Source organism: Neocloeon triangulifer, unplaced genomic scaffold, assembly GCF_031216515.1.
Source record: "Neocloeon triangulifer isolate White Clay Creek 2 clone unplaced genomic scaffold, ASM3121651v1 ptg000017l, whole genome shotgun sequence".
Taxonomy (NCBI): domain Eukaryota; kingdom Metazoa; phylum Arthropoda; class Insecta; order Ephemeroptera; family Baetidae; genus Neocloeon; species Neocloeon triangulifer.
In genome coordinates this window covers 2,837,687-2,856,032 of record NW_026775559.1, presented here as the reverse complement: position 1 = coordinate 2,856,032, position 18,346 = coordinate 2,837,687, and the positions used below count along the sequence as shown (strand labels likewise).

The following is an 18,346-nucleotide window of genomic DNA, read 5'->3' as shown; positions in this document are numbered from 1 at the left end:
AATTGTTTGATTATTAATATTGTTTTGTTTCAAAATTTGAAGACCTCAAAAAAAGCTTAATAAATTTTATTGTTTGAAAACCAAGACATTTAATTAAATAACATATATAATTAATTAAATTAATTAATTAAATTAATTAATTAATTAAACAATTTTAAAGAAAGCAATTTATTTTTGCACTTCTGATAATAATGCTGACTAATTTTAATAATAGCTGCTCATATCAAAGAGTTAAAAATCAAATCATAATTAGTGACAGAACAGAAAGACAAAATACAAATATTTATTCATATTTTTACCTTTTATTAGCACATTGAATCAATGATTATTCTACTTGAACATTTAGGCCAACTAAATATTTCTGCAGTAGTAATTGTGCAAATTTCTAATTAGGCCCATCCTAATTAATTACAAATACTTGAGATCGATTTCTAATACTACACACATTCAATAAATCGATTTATTTTATAATTTTTGAGACTGGAACAATATTGAACATTCACCTCATCCAATAATATTTTCCTTTACCGCATTACGCATCATAAATTATTCTTAATTTAATTAATTATGTTATAATCGGAGGTGCAATTACTAAATTTGCTAACACAATAACGTCCCTTCCTTGTTAAATAACATGCGGCTCTAGTTCGTCCTTTTAGTTCTTGTACATGTCGCACAGCACTTTCTCCATCGGCGTGTTGCCGATGGTCTTCTGGAAAAAGATGTGCTCGACCCTGGTGGTGGCCACGTGACGCAAGAGGGGCAGCATGAGGAGCAGGCGGCCGAAACGGGCCGGCTGGGCTGGGTGTTGGGCCCTTGTGTGTTGGCCCAGCATCACCTGCGCCTGGTCTTGTAGATTTTCAACTTGGCTTGGGTCCTTCAACCCTCGCGTTTCTGTTGACAAATAAATTGAAATAAAAAGATGAGCAATAACGTCTCTTTAATAGTAACCTTCAAAACCAATGTTAAACCTTTTCAATGACAATTCATAAAAATAATTTGAAATTTTACTTCAATTATCTATCGAATTTATACTTATTTTGAATTTATCAGTCGTAATTATGAAGATTAATTAAAAAGAGCTTTCAATTTTTTTCAGAAAGCACAATTTAAATCAAAAATTAAAAAACAGAATTAATCCTGAACATTTTCACAGCCACCTCAGAAATTGAACAATGAATTTTATAAAATATCCGATAAAATTTTTCTTTTTCAGATTATGCTATTATATTAAATTCAACTATTTTATCAGTAAAATGATTATAAGTTAAATTGCAAGACAGAAATTTCCAATGACTGATTAATGCAATTTTTACTGAAATGGTATAACAAAAATTATTTAAGAGACTGACCAGCTCTGAAGAGGACAATGGCCTTCATGCAAGCAAACTCAGCAGGGTCGACGCCGACCGCCTTGTATCTGTGCAGACAATCGTTCATCACCCTGATGTCGGCGGCGATCTGGCCAGCTTTGCCGTTCGGCGCCGACTGCGTGTGTTCGGACACGGAGAAAAGGGCGCACTGCTCCAAGGGTAGACACCACTGGATTGCGTTCAAGAGGAATAACTCCGACCAAGACTCTTCCAGCAAGATTACCTTGAGAGGACACAAAAGGTATTCAAATAGTTAGTAATGAAATAAAAAGAATACTAACGCAAATTATCTAAAAAAATTAGAGAAAATTATAAAATGGTCCCCCTTTGCAAAACAAAATTCTATTCGACTCATTTTAACATTTGAACAGGTATATTGAATTTATTAAAAGGGTCAAAATGTTTAAATTTATAAATTGTCCTAGAACTCCTTTTAAAATAATAATTATGAAGCATTGAAAATTTATTAAATACATCCATTTTCTCTATTTGTCTCTTTCTTTTTGATATGTGATGAAAGATGGAGCAAAAATTAATAAGTATAAATACTTTCACTACATTTACCTGATCCCTGAAGGGCAGGCTGGCGAAGCTGGGCAGATTTTTTGCCCACTTGACGGCCATGAAGAGCAGCCGAGCTGACGTCTCATAAACGGTCTCCTGAGCTGCTGGAGGATAAATTGGGGCAGCGTCCCCAGGTCGCGGCAACTGAGCCAACCCACCGGCCAGGGCGGCCAAAGAGCCTACCGGAGGCGGAATGGGCATTGGGGGCAGCGAGCGCGGGGGTGTCGGCGAAGACTCTTCATTTGTTACGTCGATGCTGTCCTCTGAAATCAAATACAAATAAGCCTCTTTTAAAATTTTGCTTTTCAAATTAGTTAAGAGTCCATACAAGCAAAAATTGAAATTTTCTGTGATTTAGATAAAACAGTTGTCGGTATTCCTGCGAAAAATGTGTACCGCCTTTACTGTTACAGAATAAAAATACAAATTTTTTACCATTTTTCTTTTAAATAAAACTAATTAGAAAAATATCAAAACTTCATGGGGAAAATAAACTTCGGCCCCATTGATAAATATAAAATATAACGACAGTTTGAATGAAACTCTATTTTATTAATCGTCAGTATATTCAATATTTTTTTTATTAAATCGAAAGCTCTGTTAGAAATGAATTTTTTCCAACTGATGCAACTGTGACTCATTCATTTGCCTTCCCTTGATTGCAATTTTTCAGAATCTCGCACCGTCTGCAATTAATTTACCCACCGGTAAGACTCAACAGCGCATATTTTCCCTCAACTCTTTTATTTTCCCTTCACTCGTTGGCAGGAAAGGGTGGTTTCGTTGCATGCAATTAATCCTCTGCTCGCTCGCTCGCTGTTGGCGGTGCAACTCTTTCTTTCTCTCACTTTATTTCTCATCAAGCAAAAACGACAGCAACAGAATAAAATTTAATCGAATCTGCTCCTCCTTTCGTGGCGGCGGCAAAAATTTTAATTGATCATCGCAAGCAGAGCGGTGAGGCAGACACAATTAATTAAATAAGAAATGCAAGAAGAAGGGCGCTTCTGCTTCTTTGATTAATTAATTGGAGGAAGAGACTGCGCCGAGCACACCGGTTATAAAAAAAAATAAAAATTCGTGACGACTTGATGCGGTTTTGAGGCCTGTGAATCATTCTGTGTGTCATTCTGTTTCCTTCTCTCTTTGCAAAGCCTTTCGGTGGATGTATTTGAAACATCTCTTAATCTTATCACGCAGAAATGCTTCCTCAGAATTTTACCTTCACCAATTTATTCCCTGAAGACCAATTAATCAATTTTATTATATTTATTTTGAATTTTATCCAATTCCAAAGCATTTTACTTGAAAATAAGACATCTTGAAATTGAGCTTTGAAGATCGAGCTATTAAAAAAATAATCATTAAATTTTTATTAAAATTGCGAGAACTATTTTTTTTTTAATGTGGTTTTTCTTTTCGATTTTAATTTTTTGCCACATGAAAATGATTAAAATTTTTTGAAAATACCAAAAAATCAACATTTTTATTATTTTTTTTAAAAATAATTTATATACATATTATATATAATATTTTTGCTTCGGACAAAATTTCTATTGCATTTCGCCAAACATGGCGATTTTTCCGTTCGCGCGAGGTGATTCAGGGCGTGGCATGTGATATTCTAACTGTAATGCGGACTCTGGCGGGGGTGTAGGCGCCGAGGGGGTCAAATGGTGCGCGTGCTCGACGCCAAATCTCTTGATCTCGGACCGCCCTCGCTCTCTCGTACTTGAGTTTTCCTCGGCAACAGAGAGAACCGACTTCACTGAACAGTGAAGCTTCATTTCTCTTTAACTTTCTTATGCGACAAGGGAAGAGAGAAAAAAAGGGAACCTTATAACTCCTATCGCATCACGTACCAAACGTAAATCCACAGTCAAATCCCCACACTCGCTCTGAGAGACTCTTTTACCAAAACTAAAAGATGTAAAAGAAAAAGCAACGAAGCTTCCCTGCTCGGGACAGAAAAAGTGAAATACGATTTCAAAAATCAAAAGAAAATAATGATGAAATAATCCATTTCATTCAAAAAATTAATTTCAACGGCTAAAAAATAAGAGGATACAAAATTTGGTTTATTATTATTATTATTTTTTTTTTATATATTATTTTCAAGAGCCAATTTAAAATAAGTTAGATTGAAACCGAAATCATTCGCTTACCGTCATCCATGTTATCTGGTTTTGAGGACGAAGAGTTTTCGGGCATGGGTGCCAGCATTGTGGGAGGGTAACGTGGAGGACCAAGAGCCATGCCAAGAGGCCCATTGACAGGTGGCCTGCAACACAGACTGCGCCGATTAGCCGGTTGATCATGAAAGTCCAAAATTCTAAACAAAAAAATCACCATAATTTGCACACAACTACAAACTACTAAATTGTACATACGCTTGAATTTCGATTGGTAATTTAATGTTATGATTTCAAAATGGAAAAAAATTAACAAAAATTCTTTATGCAAAATTATCATCTCGAAGCATACAATCCCATTTTTAAAGAAAATTTAAGAGTCATATAATGCCATGTACATACATAATAAGATATGTCTAAAAAATTGTGTAGTAATGGCAAAGATTGTAATTTTCTTTCTAAATGAGAACTTTGAGTTTATTATCGACATATCTTGATATAATGTGAAATATCAACAAATATTATTTGCAACTTAAATAAATACAAATATCTTTAGTCCCATTGCTGAATGTAGTATTTTTGTAATAAAATTAATTATTTTAAAAATTTTATTGCAAAAATTAATGAAATATTGAAATAAAATCTTAAAAATTATTTAAAATGAACTCATTTTTTTTTTAAATCAATTCACTATTTTAAAATATAAATGTACATAATATCAGCTGATATTAATATTTTGCCAAAAGAATTTCTACTTAAATTGATATTCTGATAAGAGCAAATTTATTAATTTTATTCCTCCTATTTTCATTTTTTTTCATGCTCTCACATCTGCTCTTTTTATTTTAAAATATAATATGGCCCCGTAAAATCTTCAAAATTGCCGAGCTATGTGCGTACTTTCATAGAGCGCACGCAGTAACAAGTGAAAAAAGAAAGGCGCGCGTCAAAATTTAGCATGCGTCATAAAGGCATGGAGTGGCGCAGGTCGCTTATTCAAAAGCGCGAGCGACCGCATTTAAATTGGACAAAACGCCCTTAATGATCGCCGCATGCAAATCGAATTGCCGCGCTCGCTCTCGGCCCATATGTGCGCTCATTAAAATCTCAAATCTGCGCGCGTACATGGCACGGCACTAGTTAACCAAAAACTTAATAGACCAATGTAATATTTCATTTGCCTATTGCACAATGCGCAACTAAATCTGGCAAAACTAAACAACCCTTTCAAAGAGAGAGCCGCGTATTATTATAATATGTGCGAGTCTTACAAAAGGACATGTAACGATCACGTGTAAAAAGTCGCTCTGCACTAAATATAATATGGAAACAATTTGTCGCGGCGAGAATAATTTGGGTAGCCGTTGTTTGTCCGAAATTCACTTGTTTCGAAATATAGAGGTTTTGTCGCTTGTCCATAATGCATTTGGTGTGCAAACTGTTAATTTCATTTGATCAGGAAAGGAAGTTGAAAGGAAATTTTTAGCTTTCAAAGTGAAAATTTAATTTAATATTTTCACTGGTTTTCAATTATTTTTTTCGCTAGAGCTTAAATATTTTTCTGGGTGAGTTCAGCATAATTTTTCAAAATAATTTAATTTCAATTTTTGTCACGTTAAAAAAACTAGATGCATAACAAAAGGAAAATAAGTTTTGTAATTTTTGTACGAACGATGGTTATCTCCAATAATAATTTGCATAGCGTGGCCGCGAGTAATGAAAAGATTAAGCGCTGTTTGCCCGTCCCTCACATGCAGATGCGACCCGCGAGGGGTGGAAGAGGCGCAGCCACCCCTGGCCGGGGTGCGTGCGGTCCAACAAAAGGCCCGCTGGGGCGCGAGATAGAGAAAGAGTAGCACACCCTAATAGCTGTATCATCGCGCGCTGACGAATTATTATTATTATTTTCGGCCCAGGGGATGAAGATCGACTGGTGAAGCGAGGGTTGTCGATTTTTGTGTTATTTATTTTACGCTGACATATCTTTTTCTCTTTTTAATGTTCAACAGATGTTGTTGCACTGATGGCGTGGAGAATTAATCATATCATTTGCATGCTGGTGGTTAACATTGAGTTAATCAAAGTTACAGTACATTTTTAAACACAAGATTATTATATTATTTAAAATTATTTAATAAATTTAGCTTATTATTTGTGTTATACTTATTTAATTTGTTAAATCTTTATATGAATGTTATAAATTACACATTTAATAGAAATGGAAACAATATCTTTAAAATTTTCATAATCAATACTCATTTAATTAATTTTCTTTACCAAACATTTACTGTTACATCCAATTCAATTTATATGAAATTGGGGCGTTAAGACGTTATATTAGTGAAGATAATTTTGAAACTAAAATTCTAAACAAGATTGTGATTTCTACGTAGAAAATGGGCAATTATTTGATTAATGATCAGATAACGGTTTTGGGAACTGTTATTTTGTTATACACTGAATTGAATTGAATATATACATATCCTATGTAAGGAGATGTTTTCAACTGGTGCAATATCATATATGAAATATGAAGCAAAAATAGAAACGTGGAGGCTTTTAAAATTCCTTTGAATTTTAATCAGATATTAAAATTTATAATTTTCTTCTGCTACGCAAGCGAAACAATGGAAATTTTAACTTAATAATTTTTACTTCACTAACGATCTTCCGTTTTTACTTTTAAATAATATGATTATTAGCTATAAATGACTTATTTTCACCCTCCCTTTAAATTCTGATGGCAAACCATTTAAAGATTTTGTGTATGTGTATTTCATTGTATCTGAATGGAGAATAAATAAATAAATCATATCCCCAGAGAAAACTGCGGTCGAAATCCGAAAACAACAGCGGGTCGCTGATAATCGAGAGGCTGTTGTCAGCATGTTCATGCAAAAGCCACAAATTGCGTCCCCTGCACTTGCATGTCCACTCGACTCGTTTCGAAATCAAAACAGCGGTCACGTATGGGAGAAAATCTCGAAAAATCTCTCATGCAAATAAACAGACTCGTGTACTTTTGGTTTTCCGCGCGGCCGCCCGGTCGAGTATTTTGTCCGGCAGCAGTTGATGAACCCTCGGCGTTCATCAATTAAAGGTTTGCGCCTCGCGGGACGCACTCGCAGAGGGCGAAATAATAAAATCAAAGCGGCATTAGCATGACAAATGAGGGCGCAGATGGATTCGCGATAGAGCGGCGCGGCACCTGCTCTCCCCCAGCTCCCATTCCAACTACTTCTTTCTTTAACGCGATCCACATGCGTGATTTATTTAAATTGAATTTCTTGAGTTTGAAACTTTGACACGACGAGTGGCGAAAGCGGGGCTCATTTGGATATGCAAATCAATCTGCGTTCCTCTCTCAGCTTCCTACCAAACTTGCGAGGGCAATTCTAGATCTTCTGATTTGATTTTTTTCATGTAATTTTATTATTTCTTGAAAAATTTATGAGATTTTTATCATAGTAAAACACAGCGATATAATATGACGATACAAATCCGCAAAAGCAACGTTTTAAATACAATTTCTTGCTTTTTTTTAAGAGATAATCAAATTAATCAATTTGACTTTTATTTGTGATTTGTCATTGTTTCCTCTAATTTTAATTTTTAGGAAATAAGTCATTTTCTCCTTCTAAAATTCAGAAATTAGTGCAAATAAGACCCTGCAATTTGATTAAGTTTAAGCTAGGGTACTTTATTTGATCCTATTGTTAGTTAAATAATAGTTTATTTTATTTTACCATGTACAATAATGCAAAAATTTATTTATGGTTTAAAAAATTTTATTTTCAAACTTGCAGGATTTTTATCAGTTTGTCCTGGATTTTTTTTTTAAAATACCAAACTTTTTAATCAAATCATATAATTATAATTTTAAGTTTGTCAAGAAATAATGCTAAAAATACAGACGATTTTTATATTCGAAATCAACTCACCCAAAAACACCGACGGCTACAGCAGCTTCTCTGAGAGCACGACCCTGTTCCATTTCCATCAAAGCTTCAGGTCTGATCGTTGCAGTGTTTCGTGGTTGCCTCTCGTTTTGGACAGCTGAAACAATTATTAAAATTTCCCGTAAACTTATGAATTTTATATTTAGTAAGTTCTTTTAAATCTTAAAGTTGCTGAAGCTGAATGTATAAGTTAATTTGGGCATGTAAAAATAATTCAATTTCAATTCAAAACCTGTCACTCTGATTACATAGAAAAGTCATTTACCATCAAATATGAAAGCTGTTTAAATTAATAATATTTAAAATTAGAATATTAAATTAAAAACAAAACATTTGTTTCTGTAAAAAAAATTTCATTTAATTTATATTTTAAAAACATAAAATATAAATATAATGTTTCAATATATTAGTATAAATGAAAAATAATTTAAATTTTTACTTCAAATTAAAACGTGTATGTAAAATTTATTTAAATTTTTAATTGGTTAATTTTTTCTTCTAATTATAAGGAAACACCTAGTTAATTTTCTTAAAAACAAATTAATTCAACCAATTTGTGTTAGTAGAAGAACCTCGTATAAATCAGCAGAAGTAAATTTGGGCAAACATTGCGTTTTTTTTCTCGCGGCGGAACACACGTCGCGGGCAGCAGTCAGGGATGGGCCAATTAATGCAAACTTCTCTCGGAGTAATTGGAGCACGGTGGGCAGGTGGAGCGGAAAAGGAGACTGAATGGGAGGCACGCAAGCGAAAGGCAATCGGCAAAAAAGCCGCAGAAAAAATGTGTGAAAGGAAGCGTGAAATATGTTTGCATTATTAAACAGGGCGGCGCATCATCGCGAGAGTCGATGCGTCGCCTGCGTTTGACAGCCTCGCTCGCTCTTCACGTTTTGCACAAATTAACAAATCGTTCCCGTCAACGTCCCACGCATCCGTGTTTACGCGCTCATCATCAATCCACCCGTTCGAGATTTTTCCTCACTATAGGTTTTTTTTACTGAAAATTCCTATATTTTATTTTATTAAGTAAGAAACAATGTACTGAAATTACTATGTTATTCACATGATAAATACAAACATAATAATATTGGTTTTAAAAGGTATTCTCAAAATTAATGAAAACTGTTTTGATTGAGTATCATTCATTACTTAGTTCTTGTGTTATCATAAAATCGTTAGAATGTTTCTAAATTAATAATTAATTAATCAATCGATCGAATCCTGTTGACTCAAACTTAGTATGCGTTTTGGCATGCAATAATTAATTAGCAACTGGAATTGCACAAATACTACAATTATTTAATTTTTATAGTATCTTAGCTTAAAATTTTAAAGTTTAGTAAGCGGCTGTATATTAAAACCTCAAATATCAAATAAATTTCCAGTAAAAAAAATATATATATATAAAACATTCTAATTTAATTTAATTAAAAAAAAAGAAACTATTATAATATAAAATATATTATATAAAACTTTTTTAATAGTATGAATAATTTAAAGATATTAACATAAACTTTTTGTATGTATTATGTATGGTTTTTTAATTCATATTATATTAATGTACTTGTATGTATAAATATGCTTTAGAAAAGTAAAAAGAGCGATTTAACACTTTATATCTCAAGCGGCTTGTTTTAAATCAAAGCCGAGTCTTTGAAAGTTTTACACATTTATCTTAGCGTATTTCAAGATTTCAACTTTCACAAACAAATTTTCGCTCTTCTGAAAAGGTGGTGTTAAACCAGTTAAACTTCCATTTCAATTTCCATCTTCAAATCCAAAATCAGTTCAGTATTACCTTATAGTGGAGATTTAGATTGACTATAAAACCTGAAAGATCTGTAAATTTTAAAATAAATGCCAAACTGATTGATTTTTCATTTCAAAGAATGAAATGATTTAAGTATAAGTTGAAGTGCATGCATAAGAAATTCTTAAATTATCCAAAGGATGAGCAACATTTAATTTTTGTACAGGTTGCATATTTCACATGAAAAGAAAAAATGAATTTTTAATGCTGATAATTGTTAACATTTTTCATTCCCGACTCCAGTGCATTTTTTTATGTTTGCACAGAATTCTGAATTGTTTCTTATTTATTCCGTCCCCTTGCGTTATTCGTTTGAAAAGAAGCAGCGCAACTTTTGGGCCGCCGCGAGATCGCATAAGCCGCTGTCTTGGCAGCAGAGAACAAAATCTTGATGGGGCCGGCAGGCACCCTGATTAATGGCCGTCACACGGAGAGAAGTTATAATTTACGATGCAACTTTTAAGACGTTTGCACAATGTCACGTGAGCAGCATGTTTTTATTTACGACTTTGAGCCGAGAATTTATCGCGCTTCTTTTACCCTTTTAATTCGGAGCAAACTTTCTAATTTATCGTCTTTTCCGGGGCCCGAGAGAGAAAAATCAAAATATAAAGGAAAGTGGAGAAACAAAGAGAGCGAAATTATTGTTATTCAGAGCCCATCCTATTCAGGCGGAGCGAATTTATCACGTTAAGGGCGTGATGAGAGATTTCTTCTTGAGTGGCTGCTCGTGCTTATTATTTCGAGGGATGGCGGAAAGACAGAGCAGCAGGCAGGGGATGAATTGTAAGTAAAAACGAAATGAAAATTGAATTTGTCAGCCGGCAGAGAAAGCATTTCTCTCTCTCTTCTTTTGTTTGCAGCCAAGCCGCAATCGCATTATGCTGATCTCAAAGAAAGGCTTCTTATTCGCTTCCCTGGTAGTGCGTGCCGTTATTATTATTTCAAATTCATTCCTTGCCTTTTTCCCTTCTCCCTGCTATGCTTTGCTAAAATAACACAAGTGGAAAAAACGTGCGGCGCCGGCTGCTCTCCTTCCGAATCATTTTTAATGCAAAAACCTCGCCACGAAAGCAGAAAGAAAATTCTCATCTTCCTTTTGGGTCGCCGTTGTTGACCAGAATTTAGCTTGTCTGAAAACTTAATTCAAAAATATATTTGAATATATTTACGAGGCTCACTGCGGCGGATGGGGTCTTTTTGATCTCGGAAGTTTTAGCAAAATTTTTGCTAGTGGTGATGCCTTTTTGTCCAACAATCTCTTTTTTTTAAATAATTGTTTTTCAAAAATTGAATGTAAACAATGTATTTGTAACAATGTGGACAAATAAACAACAATAATAATAACTTAATTCCAAAATATATTTGAATGAAATATTTTTTTTTTTTGTTTATCAAAACTATTGAATAATAATAATAGAAGCTTGATATTTTAATACTATTATGAATCGTCAAGACTCTATGAAAATAAATTTCCACTCACAAGTTATGCTCCCGAGATGACACACGCCGATTTTGTTGAAAGTTGGTATGCAACTTGCACTACCCTTGGGTGTTCTGGAATGGCTATCAAAAGTTGCCCAATTTCACAAGGGAGGGTAGTTTCCATTAAAACGCATGTTAAAAACGATCAGATGTAGGCAACAAAAGCGTCCTCTGTGTATATAAGTTGCCTACATCTGATTTCTCCAATGTAATTCAAATTACATGGAGTTTAAATGGCAAAAATTAAACAAGGAAAATTGGGCAAAAATTAATGACCGTTCTGGGGTACCAATGGGTAGAAGAAGTTGTGCACCAATTTTCATTGAAATCGGGGTGTGTCATCTCGGGAGCATACCTTGTCAGCTAGTTCCAAGTCAGAATGATAAAATTGTCTCATAATCAGATTTGGTCATTTTTTAGCGAAAAATAATGTTTTTGTAGTGAGAAATAGTAACAAACTTAAAAGCTACAGAGCATAATTGAGGACAACATCATATTTTTGTTATTCTCTCAAATTTATAATGGAATTATACTATTTTTAGGGCAGACAAAAATTATACATTTTTATTCATTTTTCCCTAAAATACATGCTTGAGAAGTTTTTGATTTGTACCAACCATAGTGAATCAGTAATATTTGCTCGAAAATTAAATTATTGTGTTTTTTTTTTTCATTTTTTTCCCCAATAAATTCTTGAATGAAGCCATTTATAAAACAGCAAAATACTCCCAAAATGTTAATAAAGTTATTAAAAATGTTATTTTTTTCATTTTGACAGAATATTTGTCTCCAAAATGATCCAAAAGTGGATTTTATTGACTTTTAGAAATACGGTAAATATTACGTTTTTTTTTTTTTAAATACGAATTTCATTGTTTTCGGACCAATATGGGGTTCCCCTTCTTTCTCCGCAGAGAAAAGGACAACAAACATCCACTTTCTTTTTTCCTGCTATCTTTCTTTCTCTCCCGTCCTTTTTCCCGAGCTCTTTTTTTTCGTCGAAAGTAGGTGTAGGTGTGCGAGTTATTTTATACTTTTTATCCCTGCGGCGTCTGTGGCGGTGGAAGCGTGTGAGGAAAAATGGATTTCGCTTGGCTAAGCGTAAATTTGCACATCAGCCCTGCGGCGGACTTTTTATCTTCCTCTCAAAGTGAAAAGCTGAGAGGCGAAAAGAAAACCCGTCACAAATTTGCTTTGATTTGCTTTTTTAACGAGGAGCCAAGGAGGAAAAGAGCCTTTGATGAGGCGCGCGTGACGATCGCTCGATTTTCTCTCTCGCGAAACCCGAAAGAGCCCCGCGGTTGAACTCCATCGGCCGCGCCGCTCTTTTCGACGCCGTTTGAGTTCGCGAAAAATTCTCTGACGGAGAGAGACACAGAGAAAGGCTTTCCAGCCACTTCAAAGTGATGCCTCGAGCCTCTAGAAATGCCAGCGTAAAAGGTTGACTGGAATAAAGGAAGGGGTTAACACGCGGGTTTTTTTACTTTCAGTATTTAAAATTATTGAAAGGGTTTCAATGTTGAATTTTTCTATGAGAATTATTGAAACACATTAAAATATTAGATTTTACAATGTATTAAAGAAGCACAAATTTAAAAATTGCATTTAAAATTTTTATGCTTAAAAAAAATGCTGTTTTACTTGCTCGAAAGAGACATGAAGGTAACCAAAAAAACAAAGAAGCAATAAATTTTTTTTATTCATTTTTACTCAAAAAAATCACATGAAGCCTAAAATAAACGTGCTTCAAAATTGGTTTTATAATTTACATAACGTTTAAAACTAAAATCAGATTAATAATTAGTGCAGGTTTAATTGGTAGGAAAGGCAACTTTCAGATAAATAACCAAGAGCCCTTTTGACGAGTGGCGCGTGACGATCGGTCGGAAAATTTGGTCGCGCTCAATTTGCGCGCCGCAAGCTTTTGGTTTCTAATTATTAACAAAGCGGCTGCTTTTTTGCATGTCGCGAGTCTCGTTATTGCTTTGGGAGGAAAAAGTGGTGCGAGAGAAGAAGAAGCGCGATTGGCCTCATTAAAGAGCGGCGCACGCCTCATTTGCATGCCGGATAATGACACCGGCAGGTTTCACGCCACCAAGTTGTGATTGCTCGCGGCTCAGAAGGGGTTGCACATTTCCACTAACAAGAGACTCACAAGAGAGACACATCATGCAAAGCGCTGACGCCGCCGCCGAAGCACGTTCCCCCGACACCCCCGAATCTTCCCTCGGCTGCCAAATTGTCACATGGATTTTCATCATGAAAGTTTTTTTCTCTGTTTTATATGATTCTTTAATTATAAATTTAATTTAATTATGATTACCTATTAATTCAATAATTCTGAAAAACACAATGAGTGTCTCTACATTTACCTACGCCTTAATCTTTTGGAGGAAATTTATAATTTACTAAAAACCTTAAAAATTAAATGAATTTTTAAAGCGGTCTCTACGAATTGTAAAAATTTAAAAACTTTTTATATGTTAAATTAATATAATATAGTTAATTTAAAATATAGTATCTTTTTAATGTATATTAAATATAATAAGTAAAAAGATACACATTGTTTAATAAAGATATAAATAATTTCAATTTATTTTTATTTCAACAATAATAGTGTTAAGAGTGTTTAAAAAATATAAAAATGAAGTGGAATTACGACGAGGCCCTGCTGCAATAAAAAATACGAGAATATTAACCTACAGGCACAATGGACTGCAAAACCATCAATTAAAATAGATCAAATTTAAATTACATTCAGCCGAAATTTGGAGCATTCCAGGTATTTACAATTAAAGTATGCATTTGTCACTTCAATTTCTAGTTTGAAGAAGTAATATAAAAAAAGTTTTTTTTATGACAAGAAAATTTGCTCATGATTTGGAGAGGGGTCTTGCTTGTTTTAATGAAATTAAACAGTTGAAAAAGTCTCACCCAGAGATAAAGTCCGAACTCCGAACAAGGCAATACAATTTTGAAATAGTCTGGAAATATGTTAATAATATTGTTGTATTGATAAGTCAATAAGTATTTGTTGGAATTCTCACAATATTTTGATTCAGAATGACTAAAATTACGATTATAATATGTCGTTAGATAGAATTTTGAAGCGAATAAAAAAATATTTTTTGCCAGTATTCTTTAGGAATATGGAATATTGATTATAAAAGAATGACTTTAAATTGTTTACTTTATGAAACTGATGTAAATCAAGTCTGAGTTGAATGTGCAAGGAATTTTTTTCCAAAATATTTATTTTTAGTTAGTAAGTAAAAAAAAATCAATTTAGAAAAATACTTTAGATAAATTTGTAAACACATTTTTTCACTGTTTAATTTATTTATGGAAAATGGTTTGTAAGGAGCGGTGGGTCGTACCTGGAATCTTGCGGCAGTGTCGTCGCCAGGACGACGACAGCGTGGGCGAGCTCCTCCGGAGGTCAAAGGGGGCTACGGCGGCGAACAAGTGATGGCTGTCGCGCACATCTGAATCAAGACAAAGGACATTCATTGAGCCAACGGGTCGTGTTCGCCGTAACCACACCTTTTACCCCGCGGGGGAGCAAAACATCAAAGCGGTTTCAGGGAGGAGGGTCGGGAGAAGCCAGGCTTTGTTTGTCTTTCGTTACTCACCGTCCTTGTTCATGCCCATCTCAAGGCACTTCTTGAGTCTGCACGCCTGGCATTGGTTCCTGTGCGCCTTGTCGACGATGCACCGACCTGTCCCGGCCTGACATCTGCAACACACAGATGGAAAGCAAGCGCCTTAGGTACAATCTAAAGGAAAAAAATCATAAGCGGCCCGTTTCAGGGCCACCTCAAAAATGTAATTATTTGTATTATTACGGGATTAAATATGGCCGGTTGGAGCAACAAACAAAATTTTTATTGTTAAGTTGCCTGCGTTCCCCTTTTTATTTTTGCTTAAATTCCTTCAAATAAAAAGTATTAAAAATGCTGCCATAAATAGAAGCAAGTTTATAATAAATTAGGAAGAAAATATACAAAGTAAGAAACGATATAATATCTTATCTTCGTTGATATAAAAAATCAAAGACGGTCACCTATCATTTCTATATTTTTCCTTTTAATTACAAATAAATAATTAAATTTACAAATGAAATTAATCTTATCAATCAATCACTTTAAATTTTTTTAAAGAAAATAAATTTTCTTCCTCCACTTCCTTATATTCTGGGAAAAGTTACGAGGATTGCTTCTTTTTTTCTGTGGTCTCGCCTGCGTTTGTCAGGGAGGCGTGTGCACCCCTGTCAGGGTGTTTCGACCCCGTCGGTGACCCTCGCAGCACGCGGCAAATTGAAAGCTAACAAGTCGCGGTGGCACCTTTCGGGAGAGAGTTGGGGCTGCGGCGGGTTTGTTTGATTCATGGCTGCCAGCGCAGCGAGAAGGATTACAAAGTGCCAGATGGGGCCGTAATCAATTCCGGCGCACGCCATTCACTCTGATTTACTGAGCGCTGCACTCTATCAAGGATAAATTGGATGCGCGCCCCGGCCGGATTAAATGACGAAGGATTAAGGTGGAAATTGCCAAGCAGCAGGGGTTACCAAGTGGGACGGTCGACCAGCAAGCGCAGGCAGGGGATTCGAAATACTTTGACAGGACTCGTGTGTGGGTTCCGCTGCTGTGCACTCTTTTAATCGAATTAGATGCAACCCAGCCCAGCCGCCCCCCAGGGGCCACTCATGTTGTTATCAAAGTGCGTTAGGAATTAGTAAACTTGATCATTAGATCTGCATTCTTGTTGTGACCCTTCTCAACAGTGTATCAAAATTGTAACACAAAATATCTCTTTGATTAAACCACGCTTTTCCTCTTTGAGCGCAAACAAATATACTTGCTTTAATTTTCCTATAGAGTGTCATTTCTTTTGAGTATTAGGTATAAAATAAATTGAAACCAGATTTTTCACATGTTCATAATATTGTATGCTCGCACTTATTGATTTTGTTATGGTTTTTTCATATGATTGTGAACGAAAATAAAGAGGGGAAAGGTGAATCCACTGAAAAGCCATGACAAATATATATAAAAAAAATTGGTAAAATCTATTTAAACTTTATCAGTATTTTTTATTTAAAAAATATGTTTTTCAATGTATTATTAAAAAAAAATGATAATTATTTACTACTATAAAGCAAATTTTTAGCCACAGAGTAAAAATCTGCTGATTTAATATTTCTTTTAATATTTCTTCGCTATTGTAATTACTTTGACTAACCTAAATAACATTTTTAATTTTTAGACAAAACCTGACAATGAGACTACAGTCCCATATTGATAACTCAATTCAATAATAATTACAATCTTCTCACCTAGCACATAACATAATAACTATTGTATTTGTATTATTTGTATTTACTACCGATAAATAAAACATTTTATTTAAAAATAAAATACATACCTGTAAATAAGTCTCCTTCTAACGGATCTCTTGAAGAATCCGGAGCACCCGTTGCAGGCGAGGATTCCGTAGTGCTTTCCCGAGCTGGTGTCGCCGCAAACGACGCAGGTCAGGCCCGTGGGTGGTTTTTTGCCGCTGTTGCTCAAAGGACTGGACGACGGCGGCCCAGGGTGGGTGCTGTGCATGAGGAAGCCAGGCGGCGGCGACCGATTGGCCTGGATCAGGGTGTGGGGCGCGCAAGGGGGGCACGGGCCTAGACCCAGGCCCGAGGCCAGGCTCATGGGTGGGTGGGCAAATGAGGGCATCGTCGGCGAGCGACACACCAACCTGGGCGAGGGTGAGCGCGACGCAGTGGGGCTGAAGGTAGAGTCGGCGCCTGGGGAGTCGCGACGGCTGCTCACGTTGTCTGAAAACAAAAAGCAATTAGCAAAATTATTGGTCGTTTCGAAAAAATAACGACGTTGGTATTTAACGACTGTTAGGCTTTCTGTTAAGCATTTATGCATTGCGGGTCTGCATAACTACAATATTGGGCCGTCTTGTACGAAATAATACATATAATTTTTTTTCAATACAATATGGAGAGGTGCTAACTATTTCGTTGAAGACGTTGAAAATGTGCAATTTCCTTTGACTTTTTTTGAAATAATCACATTAAAAAAAAAAAAAAAAAAAAAAAAAAAAAAAAAAAAAAAACAATTAGAGGAAATGACTCCTTTGCTTAGAAATTTTTGTTTTGTTTTGCTATTTGTTTGTCTTGATCGAAGATTTTATACATAATTTTGAATTATTTATAAGAATAAATTTTTATCCTTAAAATCATCTTGCCCCAGGGGTTTTTGGCTCCCTGGTAAAAAATTTATGAATAGTAAATTAGTTGAAATTTAAATTATTCTACATTAATGGAATTTAATAATCAATCAACATTTTTTTCGCTAACAGAAATATTTTGTTATTAATAAATAATTTTCAGTTTTGCGCGATCCAGTCTGCATAAAAGTTAATTTAAATAAAATTTGCAAGCTTAAAACAGATTAGGATATCAAATTTTTAATCAAAGTTTGTATCACAATTGAAATAAAATTTATAAACACTTTTAGGCAGCCCATCTTCTTATGCCTGACTGAGTGCTTCACTAGCATAATCACCGCACAGCTGGAGATTAACAAAGTTCACGAGACCGTTGGAATCCCCGGCGTTGGACGGATTCGCAAACATAATTAGGAGAACTGCAGTGAAACAAACAAACAAACAAACTCCGGCAACAGGCTTTGCAGGCAGGGTTTGCTCGTGGCAGTAATTACAGAATGATCATTACCACCGGGCTGCACGCACGACAATTATTAAATATCTATGTACTTGTGTGCTGGCAATTTAATTTGCGCCATATCGAGCGTGGATTAATTAACAATAATCCGTGCAGCTCGGTGCGGCTCAGGCGTCTCGACTCGAGAGAGCGGGTTGCTCGCAATAATCTCCGGTGGGATCGACTTTGCGCCATCTGCTCTATCCCATACTAATAATATGTATTCCCCGCAGCCGTAAAGGCAAATCCAGCAGGCGCGCCGGATTACGCCAAAACCAGCCACATTTGCTGCT

The 18,346-nt window shown here is 35.0% G+C and overlaps 1 protein-coding gene across 1 annotated transcript; it reads right to left on the bottom strand.

Moving 5' to 3' along the window:
• Positions 1–326: 326 nt before the first annotated feature.
• On the bottom strand, positions 327–16,932 carry LOC132203309 (photoreceptor-specific nuclear receptor). Its single transcript, XM_059630977.1, has 8 exons — positions 16,748–16,932; positions 14,956–15,059; positions 14,701–14,808; positions 8,011–8,125; positions 4,103–4,218; positions 1,938–2,200; positions 1,353–1,596; positions 327–894 (listed from the first exon to the last, which is right to left on the bottom strand). The coding sequence occupies exons 1-8, from the start codon at positions 16,930–16,932 to the stop codon at positions 656–658; spliced, it is 1,374 nt and encodes a 457-aa protein (XP_059486960.1). The 3' UTR covers positions 327–655.
• Positions 16,933–18,346: the final 1,414 nt, after the last annotated feature.

What these genes read in the sequence shown, in the direction of transcription:
- LOC132203309 (XM_059630977.1), bottom strand. Translation starts at nt 16,932, where the DNA reads ATGCACAGCACCCACCCTGGGCCGCCGTCGTCCAGTCCTTTGAGCAAC. An exon ending in ACACTGCCGCAAGATTCCAG is followed by an intron (nt 8,126 to 14,700) that starts GTACGACCCACC and finishes TAATTGTTTCAG; the next exon opens with CTGTCCAAAACGAGAGGCAA. An exon ending in ACCAGATAACATGGATGACG is followed by an intron (nt 2,201 to 4,102) that starts GTAAGCGAATGA and finishes ATTTGATTTCAG; the next exon opens with AGGACAGCATCGACGTAACA.